This window comes from Cyprinodon variegatus, unplaced genomic scaffold (genome assembly GCF_000732505.1).
Source record: "Cyprinodon variegatus isolate N-32 unplaced genomic scaffold, C_variegatus-1.0 Scaffold1128, whole genome shotgun sequence".
Taxonomy (NCBI): Eukaryota; Metazoa; Chordata; class Actinopteri; order Cyprinodontiformes; family Cyprinodontidae; genus Cyprinodon; species Cyprinodon variegatus.
Genome location: NW_015151581.1, coordinates 92219 through 115072, shown reverse-complemented (window position 1 = coordinate 115072; position 22854 = coordinate 92219). Strand labels below are relative to the sequence as shown.

The 22854-nt window shown below is 39.6% G+C and overlaps 3 protein-coding genes across 3 annotated transcripts in view; all 3 read left to right on the top strand.

The window, feature by feature from the left end:
• Nucleotides 1-2087: 2087 nt before the first annotated feature.
• chmp1a (charged multivesicular body protein 1A) lies at nucleotides 2088-13369 on the top strand. Its single transcript, XM_015400655.1, has 7 exons — nucleotides 2088-2239; nucleotides 3402-3421; nucleotides 3521-3598; nucleotides 6880-7026; nucleotides 7372-7500; nucleotides 7592-7785; nucleotides 12208-13369. The coding sequence occupies exons 1-7, from the start codon at nucleotides 2233-2235 to the stop codon at nucleotides 12227-12229; spliced, it is 597 nt and encodes a 198-aa protein (XP_015256141.1). The 5' UTR covers nucleotides 2088-2232; the 3' UTR covers nucleotides 12230-13369.
• A 3167-nt stretch (nucleotides 13370-16536) lies between these two features.
• On the top strand, nucleotides 16537-20033 carry slc10a3 (solute carrier family 10 member 3). Its single transcript, XM_015400654.1, has one exon. The coding sequence runs from the start codon at nucleotides 16962-16964 to the stop codon at nucleotides 18330-18332; it is 1371 nt and encodes a 456-aa protein (XP_015256140.1). The 5' UTR covers nucleotides 16537-16961; the 3' UTR covers nucleotides 18333-20033.
• A 2228-nt stretch (nucleotides 20034-22261) lies between these two features.
• The window catches only part of LOC107101654 (Fanconi anemia group A protein-like), a 26480-nt gene continuing 25887 nt past the window's right edge, over nucleotides 22262-22854 (top strand). The window contains exon 1 of the mRNA XM_015400647.1: nucleotides 22262-22406. Coding sequence (XP_015256133.1) covers nucleotides 22346-22406 — 61 coding nt within the window. The 5' untranslated portion in view covers nucleotides 22262-22345. The remainder of the gene's footprint in view (nucleotides 22407-22854) is intronic.

Below are 22854 nucleotides of genomic sequence, written 5' to 3'. Positions count from 1 at the left end.
CTGTTCCAGAAGTGACCCCCTCACACTGATAGAACGGTTTGTCCAAAGGTTGTTCAGAACCAAATTATTAGTAGAGTTTTAATAATATTAGAACACAGTTCTAGCTAGAACAAACGGTGATCACTGCATGTATATCAGTGGTGGACCATAGTTGTTCCTGCTGCAGTACTGATCATCTTAGGCCTGTGATTAAGTGTTGACGCCACATTTTTCAATGAAGACAGCACCCCCACTCAGCCTTGAGGTTAAAGGTCAGGGAAATGATTACATCTTGTGATAAAGATGAAATACCAATGAAAGATAGTGGGAGAATAGGTTGAACTTGTTTTTTCGTTTTCCAAACCAGACCTATATTATTTGATCATTTTTTATCTGTTTTTTTATTTTTATTTATTTATTTATTATTCTTGTTTATATATACGTAGATAGGTGTAAGACAAAACATCTTGAAGGATATTTATTTATTAGTTTAACCTGACATCAATCAAAAAACTGATTTTCAATCCTTGTACTTGAAGACATTTTGCTGTTTGTCCTAATTGGACCTCGTTCGAGTGCGTGTGCATGTGTGCTATAATGGGTAGCCCTGTTATAACATGGATCATCAGGATGGAGATGACAGTAGAGATGCTGAAGGCTAGGTTGCAGTACCTTAGTCAGCCCAGAGAGTGTTTAAAATCCTACGCTACATAGTCACCATTGGAGGTGAAAAATGCCCCGGTTATGTGGTTCCACATGAGAACATGATCCACGCCATTGATGTGGGAGATGGCAGAGCAGTTATAGATGCTATACGCTGTAATTATTCTTTATTGTGTTTGTTGCTTGTGGTCACCTCACCCATATTTAACTGATGCTCCAATTTTATTTCCAATTTGCTTTCTTAGGTGCATAGGTTCCAGTTTTCTCCTGTAAACAAAGCTACATTCGCTTCACAGAGAGCTTTGGAGACAAGGAAAATATATGTTTTTATATTGCATTTCTACTGATTGTCATATATAGAAATGAGCCACAGTCAACATCTTAAAGAAGAAATTTACAATCTAGAGATGAATGGCTCCTCTTCTGTAGGTTGTCTGTCGTTATTCCTCTGGGATATAATGCACATACATTCTGGCCAAGTTACACTTTTACCAATCATCTCTATTCACCTAGGTTGGCTCCCACTGTGTCAGCAAAAGAGTCTTCAACCTATAATGTTTGGAGGACCTATAGAGTCATTGAAAAAAAAGGAAAACAGACATTTAAAATTTAAATCATGCAGTTTGAATTACAAATTATAAAGCACAAATTGCACATTGTAAATTGGATCTGGGACTTCCATAATAATGGCAAATATTACACTATATGTACCACAATCAATTTTCAAAACAATGTCTGAGTCCAGGAGTTTCAAGACAGAGTATAGTTGGAGGTTTTGCATTATATTTAACACACTCGATTGTTATTTTTTTAATTATGATTTTTACACTTTTCCAGTCCACACATCATGCAGACTAGTGGTGATAATGCGCAAATGTATTGTTAAAATGCAAACAAAAAAAGAACAAGATTGAGAAGAAGAGCAACGCAAATCATTGTTTCAATGATGCAAAATCGGTTGTAGTATTCCTGAGAGTTTCTAATTTATTTATTAAGCTCTAAGTTGTTTATTAAATGTATTAAGTAAATGAACTGTCAGGGGAGAAAGAAAAAAAAGGGGGGTCGTGTTTTGATGGATTGCATTCAATATGCAACTGAAAGAGGGAGGATGAGGAAACTAATTGTGGAAAAGGATAGAGAATGGAGTATTAAAGGAATTTTAGGGACAGATGGAGATAGGGAGGAAAATCTGGTTATTAATAAAGAATTGTTTTTACTTTTACATAACACAAAAAATAAAAAAATAGAATATAGTAGGTGGAACTATAGAGCTACACACTCAAGTACAGTAGGTGGCGGTATGCACCTATTAGTTGTTTGCAATCCGCCAAGCCATCCAAGAACAAGAAGAAGAAGACGAAGAACTGTCAGGGGAATTCCTGACTCACACTCCTTACCAGAAGGTGGCGGTAATGCGCACCTTTACTTGTCTATGAAATAAACATCATAGAGGAGAGGAAGAAGAAGAGCAACAGCTCTCGATCCAGGAAGAAGCAGCCTTTTAATTAACTAGAACTGGTCCCGGAGCTCCTGGCTGAAGAACCGAACCAAACATTTTTAGTTAAACTCAGACATTGTGTTCGTGTTGACATGGACGGTACGTGTTGTTCTCAGTTTAGTTCTCTCTGTTCACGGGATTCGTCTAAATCCTGGTATCCACTGTTAGCTTGGCTAAGAGCAGAGACTGTTTAGCCCTAAACTGTTGTTGTTATCTTTATTTTCAGCTCAAACTTTAACCGAATCATCGAGTTGGATTGTTTAATTACAAGTAATATATTCTACTTATGAGTCTCACTGAATTTATTTGTGGCAGATGACGTTTGTCGCATGAACGTATATCAACCAGACACTTCCTGATGTTGTCATCGTGACAAACTAAACTTACTGAAACGGGAAACTTTTTTGTTACATTTTTGTGTAGAAATATTTTGACATAGTCTTTATTTGCCCTCCATCTTTTTTTTTAATCGGACATTTCTTGTCTTTGTCTAAAATCCCTCCTTATAACCTTTGTTTTGAATTGGTAAGTACCTGATTATGATAGTTGGAGACGATCCTATCAAATATCTAATATATGCCGTCATTGTTCATGATAACATTAGTTTTTATATCAGGTTAATGATTGTTTTTATTAATTATTATTGGAAATTTTGTATTTAGAAGAGTTGTTGGCCTTTTTAATAGCTTTTCTAATTTTTCCATCATTTTATTTTTCCATCGGCCTGTTTATGTTCTTTGAAACATAAAGGGATTTTTGTAATCAACAGGACGTCTGTGTTATGCACAATTTACTCCACAGGTACTTATGGACCTATAGTGAATATATTACTTGAACACAAATTACATGTAGCAAACCTTTGATTGCTACTGCTTGAGTTTTATGTTTGTAGTTTTTGTTACAAATCTGTTTCTGCTGAAATTTTACATCGATGATTCTTTATTTTTTATATTTTGTTTGATAAAATGACACTTGCGTCCTTTTTTAACGATTTAGAGATTTCTTAGTCACATGTATATCTACACTTTTACTTTTATTGTGTACACTAACTCAAAAAATATAGAGAATACTAGTGTTCAAAATGAAGATGTGAGGAAAGCAGGTGTAAATAGCATCACTTCACAGTAATACAAGCTTTCAATGACACAACAAGATTGTTTGTATGCTTTTTAAGGATTTAGAAATCTACTTAATTCTGATGTTTCCAGAACCATGCTTCTTTTTTAGAGTTATTTATCACATTTGTTCTTCCTTTCCGCAGACACACTCTTCCAGCTGAAGGTATGTCCCTGTGACGACATATGATATGTTTTTTCCGTACAACCTCATGGCTTCAAAGTTAATAATTTATCATCCACACTTTTCTTTTGTGTTTCACAGTTTACAGCTAAGCAACTTGAGAGATTGGCTAAGAAGGCAGAAAAGGAGTCTGAAAAGGAGCAGGCAAAAGTCAAGAAGGTAAGAATTGGGATGCACTGTAGCATCTGAATTCATTTTGTAATGATCTGAGTTTTCCTAATTGCATTTTTTGCTCTTCTTGCGTATTCCTCTCATAATGTTTTCTATTCTAGAAACCTTTAAGGTCTATAGGCCCCTTTAAGGGCCTATATCATGCTACTTTTTTGACTAAAAATTATACAATCTTGTCACTGAGTTATAACACTATTCTTTCAGCAAAAGCATACACAAAGTGGCATTTCACTTGTTTCATGCTCTCTTTAGTAATTCACATGTCTGCTGTCTGTGTCAAATCCCCTCCCAGTCCTGTATAAGATAAAAATTGAGGGAATGGAGAATATCTAGATAGGGAGATGCGATGGACTGCGTCCTGTCCAGGGTGTATCCCGCCTCTCGCCTGTAGACAGCTGGAGATACGCACCAGCACCACTCGCGACCCTTGCTGGAATACAGTGTGACGGAAAACGGATGGATGGAGGGATAATGAGCTCCCTCCAGGAGGCAGCTACTTTAACCAGGCTGTAACTGTAACCAAACTGTAACTGTCTCCTATCAGGGAGGGGTCATGTGAGGCAGAGTGCCTTGATCCCAGCCTAAAGTTGAGTCGAAGTGGCTCTTTTAAAGTCATTTAGTCTGTAAAAATGTTCAGGCATTTTGTTCTTTTTTTTTACACTAAACCATCTATATAAGAAATGTTTCATGTTTTTTTTGTTTTTTTGTTTTTTTAAACTTAAAATAGGTGACTGTGTTTTTCAGACATTCAGTAGAACAAAATCAATTCCCCGACCTAACTTATTGTTGTAAACATCCTGAATAATCCCTCACTTACTGACCACCACAACCTGATTAATGCAAACCTATACAGCAACTCAAATTAACGTCCTAAATCTGTATGTGTTAAATTAATTGAATACAGATCATAATAAGTGAAATACAAATTATTTTAAAAGCAGTCTGAAAATGTATTTGAATACCCAATCCAACGTCCTTTGTAACCACCCCGCCCCACACCAGGCCAATTCTGCGGTTCCTCCTGTCTTGCTCCACTCTCAGTTCCTTGGAGCCCCGAGGAGAGTCTGCACAATATTATAATTTGCTAATTCATAGGGGCACCATAAGAGGTAATGAGCATTGAATTTATTAGGCCTATAGAATTATTAAAACTCAGCAGTTGTATCCAGCACATATACAGTTTCTGCCCAAAACTTTACATTTCGTCCTGAGTCTTTGTAATAAGTATGCCCAGAATCATCTAAAATTGGTTTGTTCTCCACCTCTAAAATCAGCATCTCTTCATCTATGCCTGCAATAAAAAGTTGCTCTTGGAAGTTGTTACAATTGGATTTGATGAAATTTTGAAATCTAAAAATAATTATTTGATCAAGATGACAAAGCTAGAGCTGCTCAGTAGTGCAGTGGGTAGCACTGCTGCCCTGCAGCAAGAAGGTTCCCGGTTCGATCTCCTGCCTGGGGTCTTTCTGCATGAAGTTTGCATGTTCTCCCTCAGTATGTCAGTATGGGTTGCATGAATGGTTGTTTGTCCTGTTTGTTACACTGGACTGGTGACCTGTCCAGGGTGTACCGTGCCAGTAGTTTGCATCCATCAATTAAATAAAAAGGTCCTCTTCTTCGGGAATATATGAAACCTATGTTCTGAGTTGTAGTAATCTGTCGCTACTATGTTTTACTTTGACAAACAGGGTCCTCTTGTTGTTCTTTAATGAGATTGCAAATGCAGAGGTTGAACTGGCTGGATTCCACTGGAGCAGAGCAAAAAATAGCTTTGCTCCGTACTTAACAGTGAAGGACGGAGAACACGGATGTGGACGAGTTAAGTTGGATGCGGAATAGTTCTCATTGATTAACATGACTGTATAAGTGCTCATCCCGTTATGGAGGGTGGGGAATCTGGGGTTAAGAGGGCCAGACATCTGGCAGGCCACCAGGTGGCTCTCCCGGACAGGAAAGGACGGCTGCTCAGAGAGCAGAAATCATGAAGAATACTAAGACCATGAAACAAGTGAAGGAATATCACCATACTTTTAACTTATTCTGGTGATTAGTTCTAAAAAGTGGACTTTATCTTATAAAGACCCTTTAAAGGAAGCTAATCAGCTAATGGAGGCCTTGATTATGAGATCTAGGTAATACTTTTGAAAATGCATTGGTTAAAACTAAATTACATCGGTGGTTCCACTGGTTCAGAGATTATGGATCGCTCCGTCATTTTCTGAAGCTTTAAATACAGCAAACGGCTCAAAAAGTGAAATGACAACCGTCATTCTACATACCAGTAGATCTCAGGTGCCCAAGCTCAGCCACAAAGAGCCCGCCTGTAAATGGTTCTTGTTGGGAAAGGAAGTGATCTAAAAGTTACAGGATGGTGGCTCTTAACCAGGTGTGGGCGCCCCTGCTCTAGACCTTCAATTAGAGCTGCTCTCTATTCTGATTTATTGTATCGCTCTTTCTTGTTCATCTCGCTGCGATCCATTATCTTTTTCTTCACTGATGATGAAGATTGCCTTTCATATGGAAAACTGTTGCAGGAAGTTCCCCCCTGGCAACCTTTAAGTGATCAGATGACTTGCTAGGGAGCGGTTTGCACATTGAAGGATTGATCTGTGTCCATTTGTAGAAACATTAGCAGATGACTCAGCTTAAGCTCTAGGTTACATACATGGAATACCTCACAGAGCTCTGTCTTCACCTGCACACCCCCTCCTTTGTTAGAGAACCAGAATAAAAATGAGCAGAGTTCTTTGTTTTCTCCAAACTTTCTAGTTTCATTTTGACATGAAAAGGGAGAAGCAACAATTGGGTCATTTTTGTTTATTTGCTGTTGATTATATTCAGCTTCTGATCAGTTTTTTTCTGTAAATGTGGCAGAGATTGGTCAGCAGGTGGCAGTATAGCTTACCTCTGAACAAGAACAGGCTTGGTTGGTCTTCATGTGTCTATTCAGAAAGCAGATGTTTTTTAGAAAAGCAGGCTTGAGTTAGTGGAATGAAAAGCATTTGATTCGAACAAAAAGTTGCATAAGTCAGGATTAAAATATTGTTAAACTGGTTCTCTCATTCTAAAACTGACAGACTTCATAGCAGTTGTTTTCCAAAGTTTTCATGAGAAAATAAAACCAACAAAATACGACCAATCCACATAAATCTAGAAGAATGCTGAGTGAGTTGAGTTTTCTCTGTTTTCTCTCTATTCCGTCTTCTCGGGTGTTCCTTATGAAAACTACTTTGTTACATTACAGAGCTCAAAATGTTCTGTTTTTCCAGGCCTTGCAGCAAAAAAATGTGGAATGTGCCAGAGTTTACGCTGAGAACGCCATCAGAAAGAAGAATGAAGGTCTTAACTGGCTGCGCATGGCGTCACGGGTCGACGCAGTGGCGTCTAAAGTGCAGACGGCTGTTACCATGAAAGGAGTAAGTTATGCCGCTCCGAAGTTACCAGAAAGTACTGATGTGGATCAAGTAAAGTCCTGTATAGTTATAATCCAATTAAAGATCTTGATAGGTTTATCGATCCCTGCAGGCAGGTTGTTTTGTCCAAGTGTGCACAAAAAGATACATAAAACTAGAGTCAATAAATGTAAGAAAAAATAATAGTTTATTAGAAAGACAGTCAGGTTGGTAAATATAGTTTAAATGTTTTTTTTGTGTATTTGGCAACAGTATGGTAATATACAATTTGACACCACACATTTTTGTAAAGTTGTCAGGCTTTATAGTAAAATATACATTTTAGATGCTAATTATTTCTGCCTGTAGGTGACTAAAAGCATGGGCCAGGTAACCAAAGCCCTGGACAAAGCTCTGAACTCCATGGATCTACAGAAGGTTTCTGCAGTGATGGATAAGTTTGAAACCCAGGTTCAGAACCTTGATGTCCACACCTCAGTGAGTAGCTGCCTTTTCTGCACATCCACATCTTCACGGCTCTTAGGCTTCTCCAACTCTTACCCATGAACCTGCCTATTACCTGCACCAGGTAATGGAGGACTCCATGAGCTCCGCTATGACGCTGACCACACCTCAGGAGCAGGTGGATGACCTGATCCACCAGATAGCGGAACAGAATGGCCTGGAGGTGATGGATCAGCTCAGCCAGCTGCCTGCTGGAGCTGCCTCACTGGGTGGAGAGAGCTCACGGAGCCAGGAGAGGGAGGACCAGCTTTCCCGACGGTAAGGCTACTTTTCATTTGGTTACATTAAGACAGGAAAACATCAGACAAGTTCTGAAACTCAAATCTGATGGTAATTCAAGCCTCAGGCTTGAATTACCTGACTAATAGGAACCAAGCAGAGCAATGTACTGTGTCGCTTGAGGAACCAAAGCCTTGTGAAAGCAAAGTGCAGGTAATATTAGTCGGGTCATTCTGTACAGAAAAGAAAATAGTCCACACCTTTTTCAAATCCCTTTTGAAGAGCAGTGGAAAAGGAGCTCATAATGCTATTGTGATCTCTACGGAAACTGTGCTGGTGAATCGTTTCTTGGATTTCCACCTTGCCTACGCCAAAAATGTGAACAGACCACATCGAGCTGAAGGGGTGGGATGCATAGCTCTTGGACATTAGAGAAGTGTGTGTTTAACAGACAGTGGTGAGCGGAATCTGAGCTAAAGAAAATCAGGTACATCTGACATGAAAATCACTCCCCGTTTGGTAAAATTAACTGTTTTCAAACCAAAAGCAGGTAACTGGGTCGGAGATATTTAAGCCTAAAAAAACAAGAGTGAATCTGTCTGCAGCTTACAAGACAGAGGTTTGTCAGGTAGCGATGCCGCTACTCAACATGCCTCTCATTAGAGTTAAAACATTGAAATATTAGCTCCATCACTTCTACCTGACTGGATTTTGCTCTTCAGTGGGAGCTGATCTGAGCACGGATAACGATTATAATTGAGCGCGTTGAATACTAGGACCTCAGTGGATGTTGAAGGATCCAGCTTGAGAGGTTTTAAGGTTGCATTGACTGACACAAGCTAACATGAGCTTTTAGTGACTGAACCAACATTTTGTGTAGAGATGTTACTTCGAACCAATGAAGTCCACAATGGTAACCAGTAGGGCTGGGTATTTTCGCCAAAGTCCTGAATCGAATCGATTTTGATTAATACACTTCTAAATCGATTAATTTAGATTTGATCTGTTTTTACAATAATCAAAGTGGTTCTAATGTGTTTTAAAATACTAATGTATTTTATTTTTTCCTGTCACATTAAGCACAAAGTGCAAACTTGTAAATCGGACAGTTTAAACATGAGATGTGAACAAAACTGTCTCATAAGTGCAAACTTGTTTGTTAAAAGTGAAAAAGTGAAGCCTCACTCGAGCAAGCAGACGTGATACGGTGGGAAACGGCAGACTTGCATGAGCTGCATTATCTATCTGCAGAAACCATGTTTGCAGTGTTGTCTGTAACAACTACAGGGTGTTTGCTGGTCAGCCCCCATTTGTTAATGTCTTCAGTCAACCTATTGGCTATATTTGCAGCTGTCTGGCTTGAAGTCATCTTGAGTGCATCTTTCCTGCTCATTTGAATGTGAACGTCACGTGCGTCACTAGAAAACTAATCGATTTCATTCCCTAGACATCGATTGTGCAAAAATGTAAAGGAATCGATTCAAAATCGATTACATTGATTTTTTTTACCCAGCCCTAGTACCCAGTAGCCTGACGTAGTCCTACTCAATTCTAGTCAGAATATGAGTCTGATACTGCTCCATAGAGCTGTGATTATGGGGCGTGTTTTGAACGAACCAGGAAAAAAAATGCCTCTGCACTCAATTGGATAGACCTACAACCAATAAGAGCAACGGAGTGCGTGACGTATGTTAAGCGATGCATAGTTGTTGTCAACAAAAATCAAAGCGTGCAGTTGCACGCCTAGAATAAGAAGATGAGACTTGATCGCGTTTCTCTGTTCCTCTTTTAAAATTAATATGCTGTCGATATCTTCTAGAACAGACCTAATAGCAGAATCTACTCACCTAAACTCTCCAGCGGCAGCCATTGTTGTTGTCACCCAAGCGCGCTTTGGTCACGTGGTTGATTACGTTACTCTTGATCATCTGTCCATCATCGTATAAAGCCCGCCCTGACAATTTGATTGGATCGCCTGACAGTGGGCGATAATACTCGCGCTACTATGGAGCAGAGCCAGACCGAACTTCCCCGAACTCAAACCTTGTGGGCGGGACTAAGTTCGGACTGGCACCCAGGCTAAGTACCCAGTACTAGGAAGGAAGAATTGCTGCCTGATGTAATAAGCCATAATGTTTTTGCTCCTGGGGACTAATGGTGTTTCCACTTGTAAGAACTCCGACAAACTACTCTGCCTGTAAGTTACTGAAAAAAATGAGCTTCAAAGTGCGTGTTGCTTCTTGTCTAAAATACCTATCAGCTCAACGCCACCAGCCTGATATGAAAAAATACCTTTCTCTGATTTTCTAACTTTAAGACTTTTTTGAAGCTCCTCAGACTTGTGCAAAACTCAGTTTCCTCCAAATGAAGGAATAATATATAATAACCAAAATTAATATTTGATCTTTTTATGATAGCTTTAGATATAGACCCAGATGAAAAGGCATATAGACCTTCCTAAACTGGTTCTCTCTCATTATTCCTCTATTTCTATTCAGTCAAATAAGATGTAAATGTTTCTTTGTAGTTTCATTTTTATTTTTTTCAATTTCCTTATATTTTTACATTTCAATTTTTTTTTTAAAGTTCTGAATTTTCATGGTAGCCTTGGAGACTCTGTCTAAGTTCTATTATTAATCCATATGGGGTGATAGAAAGATTTCAGGGCGTGTCACCAGCAGAACTGGTATAATACTAACAGTTTAGCTTTTGTTCATCCGGAGTAAAAATAAATGCACATTTTTACATGTCTTCCTTTCAACAAACTGAGTTCTGTAGTTTTTGCAAGAGCAAGAGTTACAGTTTTACTAAAAAGATTACTATCCATGAAAAGTTTCATTATTACACCAAGAAAGGTGCACTATTGAGTACTGCTGTGAATAAGTGGTGAAGGGCATTTATTGTTAAATGCTTAAAAAAATGAATGTAATAAAAAGTAAATGCTATAAATATTAAAAATAGTCTCAAGATAAAGAATGTCTTTTCCTTTAAAGGGAGTAAGAAAAAATGAATTTCAGCCCTGATGATGTATAAGTAATTTACATCCTGCTGTACCGTAATTTTCCTTGATTATTCTATTAGAGCAGACTACATGGTGAAATGGTAACACATTTTTTCCGGGGGATGTAGTGGGGTTTAATTTTTCTCACTTCAGACCTATTTTTATGTCTGATTAATTGCAAGTAAGAGAGACACTTTTACAGAAGCTTAACCCACAATCCTTTTTTTCTTTTTATCATCACCTATAAGCTTGAGTAACTTGTTGGTGTTGGAATTTTAGGCAGTTACCCAACTAAAATTCATAATGGGAAAGAGCAATGTTATATAACTGGTCAGTTTATTATAATCGACTAACTTTGCAGCCAGCACAATGCAGCACAGGCAGATTAAGATACCGTACTACAGCGGACTGAGATAACAGTCAAATATTAGTCAAATAAAGTGAGCCAGGAGCCTGGCTTTGTTGGAAAGTAAAGAGGTTACTGCTGATGTTTGGCCACAGCACAAATATGTTCTATTTTACTTTTCTGGTTTACAGATTTGAAAAAATATATAATGCTAAGTTACCACTTGTTAATAAATAGGAAGGGATTCTCTGTTGGGTCTGCAAGACTTAGAATGCTTTCTCATTTCTGTAAATGTACAAAGTCTAGTATGTATTTATAATAGAGTAAAGTCAAACTTATTAAATATAAAAGCAGTTATACACAGAAGACCGTCGTTTAAAAAAGTCGTAGTCAAAGTAGGTTTTCGCTCAGCATCCAAATACAGACATGTTGTCAGTGTCTCAACCACCCAGACCTCTCGAGTCTCCTGGATCAGATCTTCTCTGCATTACCAGAACCAAAACCAAACACAGAGAAGCAGCTTTTAGTCCTTATTCTGCGCTAATCTGGAACAAATTTCCAGAAAACTGGGAAATGCTGAAACCCTAAATGAAGATTAAAAACTTATTGGTCTTAAGTTGCCCTTGACTGTTCTATTTAAACATTATTCATTTAAATTTCTAGTTCAGTCATTTTATTATTCTTTTTTTATAATCTATCAATTAAATTATTAATTTTTATTCTCTTTAATTATTGATGTTCATGAATTATTGAACGCGCAGTGAGTGTTTTTCCTAAGATGTTTTCCATGTGCAGTGCTTTGAATTGTTTTGCTTCTAAGATGTGTTGTATAAATAAACTTGCCTTTATCTGTAAAGTAGGTTTTAGTGACAAGATAGTTCAGAGAGCTGTTCATGAAGAGAATGAAGGCAGGGACAGAAAAGCTGGACTCTAAACTTTAAAGGAGCCTTTTTAAAGGAATTTTTTTTGCTTACTAAATGTTGGGATTTAAAGAGCGTGGCGTTTGCCGCCAGGCTCCGTTTATCTAGACTTGTGGCTCATTCTTTACCTCACATCATTCAGAACGCCGCTCTGTATGAAGCAACCACGTAAAGTTTGGATCCTGTTCTTGCAGGTTGGCAGCTCTGCGAAACTGAAGGCTGGTGCTGAGGAGACGACAGCTGCATGGAGGCAGAGCACTTTGTAAGACCGGCGACGACAGGAACTACGACGTGTTTCTATTGAACTGCTCCTGCTGGGAGAACTTAATGAGTCTATTGATTTTCCTCCCCCTCTCCTGCCCTATAAATAAATGAAATGCAGCCAAAAATAGCATCTGAGTACAGAAACGGATCCTGGGCTAACCTTTTTGGTTTCATCTGTTCCTCTTCACTTGTTTTTTTTTTTTTTTTTAGCCCCCCTCTACATTACAGGTTTCTGGGTGTAAACTTTGTAAAATGTGTTTTGTACAAAGGACTTTACTGATTTTCTGTTTATAAGAGATTTATTTATCTCTGGTTCTGGGTCGAAGATGGAAGCCGCTGATTCTGCTGAGAGAAGGGAGAAGAAAGATCAGGTTTAAACCAGTAACACTAACAGATTTAACCCCCTGCTGATCAGAGTCATCCAGACTCAGTGAGGACAAACGATACTCGACAATCCCCCTATTTTATCTATTATTAAACATTTATTTCTCGCTTTCAGATTCGATGCTTTTAACGCCTTATTTTGGGATGCAGGTGCTTTAATAGGTGCTTCTTGCTTCAGTGCCTATAAAGAACAGTCAGTTAGATAGGGAAAGCCAGGCTTTCTCCTTCGTCCTCAGCTGTTAGCTGTTTTTAATTACGTATGCTTTTTTTTTCTGTTCTGAGCTTTTTAGTTTTTTGGAGCAGGAATTTTAGCATCTCAGTGTTTGTAACTTTGATCTGCTTTGCGTTCATTGATATTAAATATAAACAACGACCTCCTTCAGATAGCATAGATTGGTTGTGAATAACAGAGTGGCTTTAGCGGCGTTCTGTTCTGGCCGGATCCTGTTTTTTACTTCTGTTTCATCCAGGAAGTTCTGATGACTGCAGCAAAGTCGGAGAAAGATGCAGACAGATGAACAGAGTTTGCATCAAAACATGTTTGAATAACAGCTTCTGGGGCATCAGAACCTTGGTGTTTCATATTTTGTCATCCAATTTAGTTTTTGAGGAGGGTTTATTCGTACCGGATCCCCACTGACTGTTCAGCACTTTTGTTTTATATATTTATCATGTAAAAATAAAGTTCCTTCATCTGAAAGTGTCCCTGAAAAGTTTGTTTACTCATGAAGATGTGCCTCTTAAAGAGAAGTTACCCATTGTTGATTCTCTGTCTTTATGCTGAGATGCTGAGGAACAAGGTTGACAAAAAAAAACCCTCTGAATTGAAGAAGAAGAAGCAATTAAAATACACAAACACAAATGACTAAATTGTGGAAAAATTAAAACACATTTTCTATTTTGGTTTATAAGAAATGTCCTGACAGAAAAATCTTTCATCGATTTATTATAATTCAGAGTCACAAACAATTCCCTCTCATTCTTTTAATAAACATCTTAAAACATGGCTCCTAGGAAACCATAAAGTGAATATGACGTTCTGATTTATAGTACATCTTGTTTGTTTTTGTCTGCGACACCAGAGTGATGAACATTAGCATTAGGATTTAATCAACAATATATCCCTAAACCTGTTGGTTCTGCAGTCTGTGATCGGAGCTCGTTTGGCTCTCAGGGACAATGCCGTTGGATTAGTCATCATAGCTGCTTATGATCTCATTTGCAACACAAGGCAGAGCATGATATTTGCTTTATTAATATTCAAAGTGCAAACATAAGCCCCAGTGAGCTCTGAGTAAACAGACAAACAGAATCCCAAGCAGCTGATATCCCTGTCAGAATCACTACAAACATCAGAAGGGAGGTCACTTACGAAGAGTTTACATTCCTCCTCCACCTCCCCATTTTTAGTCATAAAGTGAATTATCCTCCCATGTGTTAATAATAAGAGCCCAGGGAGGGGGGTGCAGCTCCATGAAATGTCAGAGTGGAGGATGGAGCGTTCAGCAGCAGCAGGTTGCCTTGCTGAGTGTTTCCACCGAGGACTCCCCCGCCTGTTTCTTTTTCTGGAAGCCTTGACTTACCCAGGCTGACAGAAAGAGGACACACTACTCATGGAAACACAATGGATGACGAACAAGCTGTCCCAGAAAGTAATTTTCACCACAGCGTGCAAGATAAGCTGCCTCTGACCTCTCTTCCACAGCTGGGGAACAAAGCTGCATGTTATGAAATCAGCGAGAGGCTCCCAGGAGGAGCTGCGTGCTGTTAACTTTTAGGAGTTTCCTCTCTAAGCCCACGAGTGTCGGGTGTCTTTGTGTATATAATAAACAATTGCTCGTCTGCTTTGCTTTGTCTCACACCAAACTGCTCAGGGTTTGCTGCAGCATAAAGGATCTGTGTAATGTGACACATTTGAGTTTAAAGACAGGTGTGTAATAAGTCTCTTCTTGCATAAAAAACAGGACAGATGGGTTTAATATTATTATTTTAAAAAATAAAACTGGAAAAGTAGATCAGACTGACTGGAAGGCAAAAAAAAAAACAATACAGCATATTTATTTCATCCATTTTATTATTTATTTATATGCTACAGCCATTAAACTTTGACAATATTTGGAATCTTTTCTGACTTTTGAGGATTTCTTTATCTTATTTGTCCTTTAACTATATTTGTATACTCTGTTTTCAGCCTTCTGTGGTAAAACAGGGTGATGCATTTTAGGGTCAAAGAAAGGATTTTACAGCTTAGGGAGGATTTATGCACAATGACTCCTATTTGAGCGGTGGAAGAGAAACACACTGATAGATTATTTTAATGCACTTTCCTTCAACTGTCCAGGTTCTTCTTCCTCCAGAAGGAGAAACAGTCATCCTCGCTGTGGTCCACAGCTGAGGCCTGCAGCACCTACCTCCCTCCCTGATTTTGGCTTTCTGCACCTGACAGGTGTGCCTGAAGAGGTTGAGCTTCAGTCTGGCTTCATGAGCAGGAGCTCATTAACTGCTTTTGGTTGCCAGGTTTTAAAGAAGAATTTAAAAGATATATTTTACTGTGTTGGAATTTGTTTACCTCTGGTCTAGCTATTTCTTCTCTTTCTGAGTTTACAGACTTTTTTTTTTGTTGCTGTTTTAGTTTAACTTCCTCATTCATGAGCCCACCTTAAATGTGGCCAAAAAATGGGATGTTGTTTAGTCCTTAGAGCTAATCATGATCATTTTATTAAAGGTTCATTTGAATGTTGATCATGTTCCTCCAAATGTAAACTTAGAAGATGGATCTATTGTGTTTGTTCTCCTTATGCTCTGCAAACATCCCTGACCAATTGATATGGACTCCACCAGAACCCCTGTATGTGTATTAAAGTGTTTGTACCAAAATGTTAGCAGGACATCCCATTAAATTAGATTTTTTATGGGATGTGCCCATAGGTGGTGCGAGATGGGCCAAAAGGGGCCAGGATTGTTCTTTTGGGGAACTGGGAACTCTACTAAGAACAGAAACTGCAAAAAATTGAATCTAATTCAATTTTGCTTGAATTAAATTTATTTTCCCTTGATTTGAGCATTGAGATATGAAAATTTACCAATGGAATACAGTGATTTACATTTAAAATAAGAAAATAAAACTCTATCAACTTTTCATATTAAATTCAGCCTTGAGCTCCAGTAGTATGTCATATATAAGATGTTATGATCAGGGGTCTGCAACCTTGGCTTTGTGGCTCACCTAAAATACTAAACAATGTATTCTTGCACTGTTTTTTTTGTTGTTCTTTTTTTCTGTGCTCCCAAGAAAATTCACTGGCCCCACCACCCACTGGGTTATCCTGACAGATAGAATAATTATATTTTTATTTACATTGAATCTTAATATTAAGATTTAGCTTTAACAGCAGTATCATTGTTTTTATCTTTGTTAGTCATTGGTCTATTTTCTATGTATGTCAATTTTCTGTAAATAAAGCATGATTTAATTAAAATGAAATGTGATCCAAATCAGCAGCAGGTGTGGATTGAGAAGAAATTATTTTTTGAAGGATCCTAAATATAGCTATATGATCCTGTTTCATTTCTTTTAAAAAAGGCTGACAGTAATGATTTTGTGGGAAAGAAGGAATTCATTTATGATGGTTTATGATTCTCTTTATGGTTCACTTTACTCCTTTTAATTCCTGTTCTCTGGGATTCATAGTCTGAAGGAACAAAAATGTATTTAGACTGCCCTGGATAAATGTTTCATGTGGTACATTATGATAAAGAGATCATATCTAATCATTTTAACGTGGGTTTTCTGCTTTCTTAACACATAAAGGGGCTTCCGGTCTCTTTTATTCTGAAGCGAAAGAACGCTTTTATTTTGGCATGCTTGACCGGAAGTCCTCATTTTCGTTGGGACAATTTGACGTTAACAGCTCTGGGCAGAAAGCTGCGATGCTGTCAGTTCTCGTTAACCTGGAGGTAAAATGACCGAAAAACGAAGCGAGGCTCCGGTTCTTCCTGTCGGACTCTGAGCTGAGGAGCAACGGGCGGCTGTGGGTCGGATCCACGGGGCTTCCGCTGCACCGCTGGGCTCCGCCAGGTCTTCACAGGGCGGGGTGATGTTTAGGTTCCGGTATAAAAGCGGCACGAAAATGGGAACCAGACGAGACGAGGAGCCGGCTGACGACGCGGATCTTTTATCCCAGAGACAGGAATGAGAAGCTCGGCGTGAAGGAGGGGCAGGGCGGCGGTGTAACCGTCTGTGGAGGGCCCTGGCCGGGTTGAAGCGTGTCTCTGCCTCCGCCTCCTGTCTGTCACTGCTATGAGGACGCTTTTTACTCTCTGTTTGTTCCTGATCGGTGGAGCGGAGCGGGCGTGGGCCACCGGGAACCTGACCGTGGACAGCAGCACCGTCACCAACCGGGGGAACCACACCGGGTACATCACGATCGGTGACGGATCGTCGCAAGAATTTGAGTTTCCGGAAAACACGGAAGGGGTGATCGTGATCTCCAGTCGGTACCGGGGCTCCCCGACAGTTCGGGTTCGCTCTTTGGACCCAGAGGTCCTGTCCATCCTGAATGTGACGGACGGCGGCCAGACTGGACCCGCCGGCAGCTTTATCATAAACATCCGCTCCGGGTTTCCAGGCAGAGCTCCGCTGCACATCCAGCTGATGAACCTGGACAGGGACTCTTCCCCGGTTCTAATCGAGGAGAGAACGGATTACACCATCAGAGTGGAGCCCGGTGAGGACGACCAGGCCACCCGGCTGCTCCAGTCCGGGGGCTTGTCCCACTTCACGGAGAACCCGGTGCTGTTCGCCTTGCTGCCCCTCATCTTTGTCAACAAGTGTGCCTTCGGCTGTAAGGTGGAGGTGGAGGTTCTGCGGGGGCTGTGGAGGAGCCCTGTGCCCCTGCTGCTGGGGGTTCTGGCCCAGTTCCTGGTGATGCCGCTCTATGCCTACTGTGTGTCCCGGCTGCTCTCACTGCCCAAGGCGCTCTCCCTCGGCCTGGTCATCACCTGCTCTGCCCCTGGGGGAGGGGGTGGCTACCTGTACAGCCTGCTGCTGGGGGGGGATGTCACCCTGGCCATCTCCATGACGCTGGTGTCCACTGTGGTGGCCACGGCAGCCATGCCGCTGTCCTCTGCTCTGTATGGCCGACTGCTGGGCGTGCACGCTGCCCTCCATGTGCCATTTGTGAAGATATTGGGGACCCTCTTGTTCATCGCTATCCCCATCTCCTTGGGCATGCTGATCAAGCTTCGCCTGCCGGCTCTAACCCGTGTCCTGCTAGTGCTCATCCGACCCTTCAGTCTCGTGCTCATGATCGGTGGCATCTTCATGGCCTACCAAATGGGTGCGTCCATCCTGTCCAACGTCCAGCCCCAGATTGTTGCAGTTGGGGTGACTGTGCCTTTGCTGGGCCTCTTGGTTGGTGCCATCCTGGCCAGAATAGCACGCCTGGCCATACCACAGATGAAAACGGTGAGCATCGAGGTGGGCGTCCAGAACAGCCTGCTGGCTCTGGCCGTCATGCAGCTGTCGTTCCGGCGGGTGGAGGCAGACTTTGCATCCCAGGCGCCCTTTATCGTGGCGCTCAGCAGCACCTCAGAGATGTTACTTATCGTCCTGGGATACTTTGTCCAGCGGAGGCTGTGCCGCTCTGCTGACCTCAGGAGTGACGCCTGATTGTAGCTGAAGAACTTTCCTGAAGACTGAACTTTAATGGGACGTTTGTACTGCCTTGAAGGCGACCGACAGATCGAGTCCAGTCATCACTGTTGTACAGCGGACAGTGACAATGACTTTTTGTGCTTATTTTAATGTTGTTTTTGGTATGTTTTTTGATGAAAACCAAAGGCCTTTTACCCCCCCAAGACCTTCTTGTGTGTCGGTCCTTTTTCAGATCAGATTATACTGTGAGGTATGTCGTGTTGAAATTCATAAGAAGAGAAAAGCCTATGACAGAAGATATTTTTCTACCAGACTACTTTTTGTAATCTTAAAATCAAAGACTGAAAATGTATCATGTTTACAAGTGATCTACGTGTCTTAGACTGGGAGGGGAACACCGTCGCTTCAAGAGGAAGCTCTCACAATCTACAGTATGAGAAACTTTTCAGAAAGTATTTGCCACTGATTGTGTCCTGGATGTTTTACATCCATGTACTTGAATATTTGCAAGTTATGAAAAGCCAATAAAAGTCCTTGTGAGAGCTTTAATTTCAGCTGTTTGTTTTCTAATGATCATAACTAGAAACTATCTTGTTTTCCTGATGGTTCTGCTTAGGCCTGATAACACAGTTTGGCATGATTCAGGATTGCTTATTTCCCTTTTACCCATGAATAGTCAAAAACTATTACACAACGCTTGTCTCAATAACAAAATGTGAACCGTTACAGTTTGCTTAAGTATTCACTCCTCCTAACCATTCTTTCCTTGCCTCCCAACCTCAAACTTGAATGTCCTTTATTCGGATTCTGTTCCGGACCAACACAAAGTCCAGAACTGAGGAAAAGTTCTTGATTCTTACAAATGAATGAAATTATAGTTTTTTTTTTCTTACCCTCCTTAACTATGACTTTCTTAAAACCAAATCCAGTGAAACAAACTCCATTAGCTGTGTGCCATTGAATGCATGAATGATTCAATTATTCTAAAAGGACATTTTTCAAATTTTTATTTTTAGAAAAAAGTGTTGGCGAAAAAATGGACAACTAATATTCCTTTTCACTTGTTTATCAGTCAAATTAAGTCCTAATGATGTAATATGTAGACAAAATGTATGACGGGGTGTGAATACTTTCATAGCTGCCCTGAAAAGAGACAAATGAGGATGTTTAATTTTCGCTAAACTTTGCATCTTAAGAACCTGAGTTTCTTCGGCTCACAGCCGAAAAAAAATGTTCTGTGAAAATGTTTCTAATTAGCTTTGTGTATTTAAGTCTTTTAAATGTGTTTTTTGTTGTTTTGCAAAGTGAAGGCCAACAAAACTGAGTGAGGAAGCAAACAACTAGAAAAGAAAGTAAAGAATTCCGGGAAGAGATGTGAGTTTACTTGAAAAGCATCATAAAAAGTTGTTTTCCAGAGTTTATTGGTGTTTCTCTAATTTGTTGCAACACGGGGCGAGGTCCATGTTTTATCAGCTCTCTGCTGGACGATAACAAGTCGCATAATGTCTAATCAGAACTCATGAGTTTCACAACAAGAGAGCAAAGCTTTATCTTCCCCAACCTTAACAGAACATTGGTTGGTTTCATGGTAGAAAACAGAACAGATTGGCTGTTCTGGTCTGAACTCTCTGGATTGTTTCTCAACTGTAATTCCTCCAAAATCAGCTCATGGAAAATTTGTCTGGTTTAGGAACCCAGCCCTCCGGGTCTCTCAAAATGTTACAGAGTCAGAAAGAGGAAGTCTGAGTCATGACACCTTGCTCCTCCTCCTCTGCTTTGTTTAGTGCATAAACAGGAGCATTGTCACCTAAATCATAGCAAAACAAGAATAAATTATTATGCACAACCTTGCTCTCTTTTGACAAAATATGATATATTATGATAGTAAAGTAAAACTTAAATTAACTTTCAGTTCCTTTTTATATAAAGGTAAAAGGCATCAGAAAAAATGCCACAGTGTCTAAGAAATACTTTATGAGGGGGACTGTGCTTTTTAAATCGACTTATTTTAACTATACTTTTCTGTTTTGTGTAGGAAATTCAGTCCATTTCCTGACAGAATGTATCATGTTGATAAAGGAGATTAAATAAAAGTAAATTTTCCCAGTCCTGTGGGAAACAGAGAGAGCAGCAAGTGATCATTTGAACGCAAAGAGAGGCAACATTTCTCTGTGTGATTTAATTACTTATGTAGGATGGCAGTGGTCCAAGCATACCTTTACCAAAACAAAAAAACTATGTCCCAGCCTCCTGGTGGACAAAAATGGCCATCCCACAGGAAAATGCAACTTACAACAATGGGTCAAGGTTCTACACACTGGAAAAAAATCTAAATCTAAATAAGTCATCTTTTCTTATTATAAGTACATTTTTTCTTGGATTATGGTGGTAAAAGAGAAATTTTGCCAATGGAACAAGACAATTTACACTTAAGAAAACACAATTGCATTGTCTTATGTAAGGTGCATATTATCTAAGTATCTTATTTTAAGAGTAAAAATACTCATTCCATTGGCAAACTATCTCATTTACCTACTCAAATTAAGGGTAAATACTCTTCATTTAAGACATTTTTACTTATTTCTAGATCATTTTTCTGGGGCAGTCAATAATAACCCTTAGAGAAGCATGATAAGCAGTCAATCTTTCAAAGATATTTTTGAGCTGAGGTGTTCTTTACTAACAGGTCTCAATGAGATAGATAAAAATGTTTGAGTAGCACCTTTCTCACCTCAAAAGAAAAAGTTTGTTTCAAAAATAAAAAAAACCCTAACTATCAAAAAAGTGAGGGAGTCATCAAGTAAAAAAAAATGTAAAAACATGATTAGGTAGGTAGATCATAGCTAATGTACCGTCTAATATATTTTGTTCCTTATTAACTCTACACGAATCCAGAAATATTAAACTTGGGATGTTTACACTCTCATGTATAATATTGTTGCTTTGTAACGTTCAATTCAGTTTTTTTATATAGCGCCAGTTCACACCACATGTCATCCCAGGCACTTTACAGTTCACCAGATCATCCAGTCAAATTGATTTAAAGTTTTCTATCTAAAAATAAACAGCTGATCGCATCGACTCATTGACTGGATGAAATCCCTCACACTAAGCACGCTTGTAGTGACTGTGGAGAGGAAAAACTCCCTTTTAACAGGAAGAAACTTCCAGCAGAACCAGGCTCAGTGTGAGCGGCCTTTTGCCGAGGCCGACTGGGGTTCAAGGAGACAGAAGCAGAGATACAAAAAGCAACAATCCAGGAAAGACACAGCCGTCCAGCCAAGCTCCGAGCCAGCTCCCATGTCGGAGGATGAAGAGAGCACATCCACCCCGTCACAGTCAAAGACACAGGACACTGGAAAAACAGGCCGATCTCCAACATCTATAAACAAGGGTGTTGATGGCAGCAGTAAAGCTGATATTTCTCTCCATGGTGGTGTCACAGTCAAACAGGAACAGACGAGGCGAAACTACTATGAGAAAAGGCAGAGAGGGCATAACGTTACAGAATAAACAAACAGATTCTGCAGAATGGAAGAATAGCGATAGAATGAAGCAAAATGAGGAAATAGGGGTCCCTATGTCCTCCAGAAGTCTAAGCCTATAGCAGCATAACTATAGAGATAGCTCAGGATAAACTGAACCACTCTAACTATAAGCTTTATCAAAAAGGAAAGTTTTAAGCCTACCCTTAAAACGTTCTTTGCAGAAACAAACTATTTAAAAAAGATACAATAATAATTGAAAAAAACATTTAAAGTATTTATATATTTTACGTTTTGTCACGAGCCAATAACAGTTCTAACTCTACATAATCCCAGAATGCTTTGGGGTCTTACCTGATTGGCTGAAGCTCCGACCAATCAGAGAGGGAAGCGCGAAGAGGGAAGACAAACATGGCTACCTCCTGTTGAGCAGAAAGAAACCAGTGTCCCCTAGGTGTCCCCTAGGACAGCTGTTAAACAGCAGTTAGGGAACTTAAATATTTTAAACATTCTCATTTCAGTCCGGATATTATTTCTGGGCCTATGTCCCTCAGTGGGTTTTGTGGGCCGGTGTCGCAGAAACGGTCTGTGTCCAGTCTTCTCGGTGAGTCGGTTTATTTAACTACTACATGCTAAATATCACTACAGGTAAACATGAGCGCTGTGTTTATTCATCTGCTCTCAGGCGACCCGTTTGTATTGTTCAGAGGGAGGTTTTTTCTGAACAGATGATGTTAGGAGATGGAAGATTTAACCTGTTTAACCCAGACCGATTTAGAACTAATTTCAGCCTGAAAATAAGTACATAATAACTCCTCAGTTATCAGGACTTGTAACATTTGATTCCTGTGTAAAAGCAACATCTTAATGTTTGTTTCCCTACACTTTAGTTTATTAGGTTCCTACCAAAAACAAAATAAAAATTTTGAAGTGTTAAAACATTTGCCTGTTTTAAGACTAAATTGATAAGTGTTGAATTTCACAGTATATCTATCTATCTATCTATCTATCTATCTATCTATCTATCTATCTATCTATCTATCTATCTATCT

Coding starts and splice junctions, on each gene's coding strand:
- chmp1a (XM_015400655.1), top strand. Junction 3,422..3,520: donor ACACACTCTTCCAGCTGAAG/GTATGTCCCTGT, acceptor TGTGTTTCACAG/TTTACAGCTAAGCAACTTGA. Junction 7,501..7,591: donor ACCTTGATGTCCACACCTCA/GTGAGTAGCTGC, acceptor TACCTGCACCAG/GTAATGGAGGACTCCATGAG.
- slc10a3 (XM_015400654.1), top strand. CDS start 16,962: ATGAGGACGCTTTTTACTCTCTGTTTGTTCCTGATCGGTGGAGCGGAG.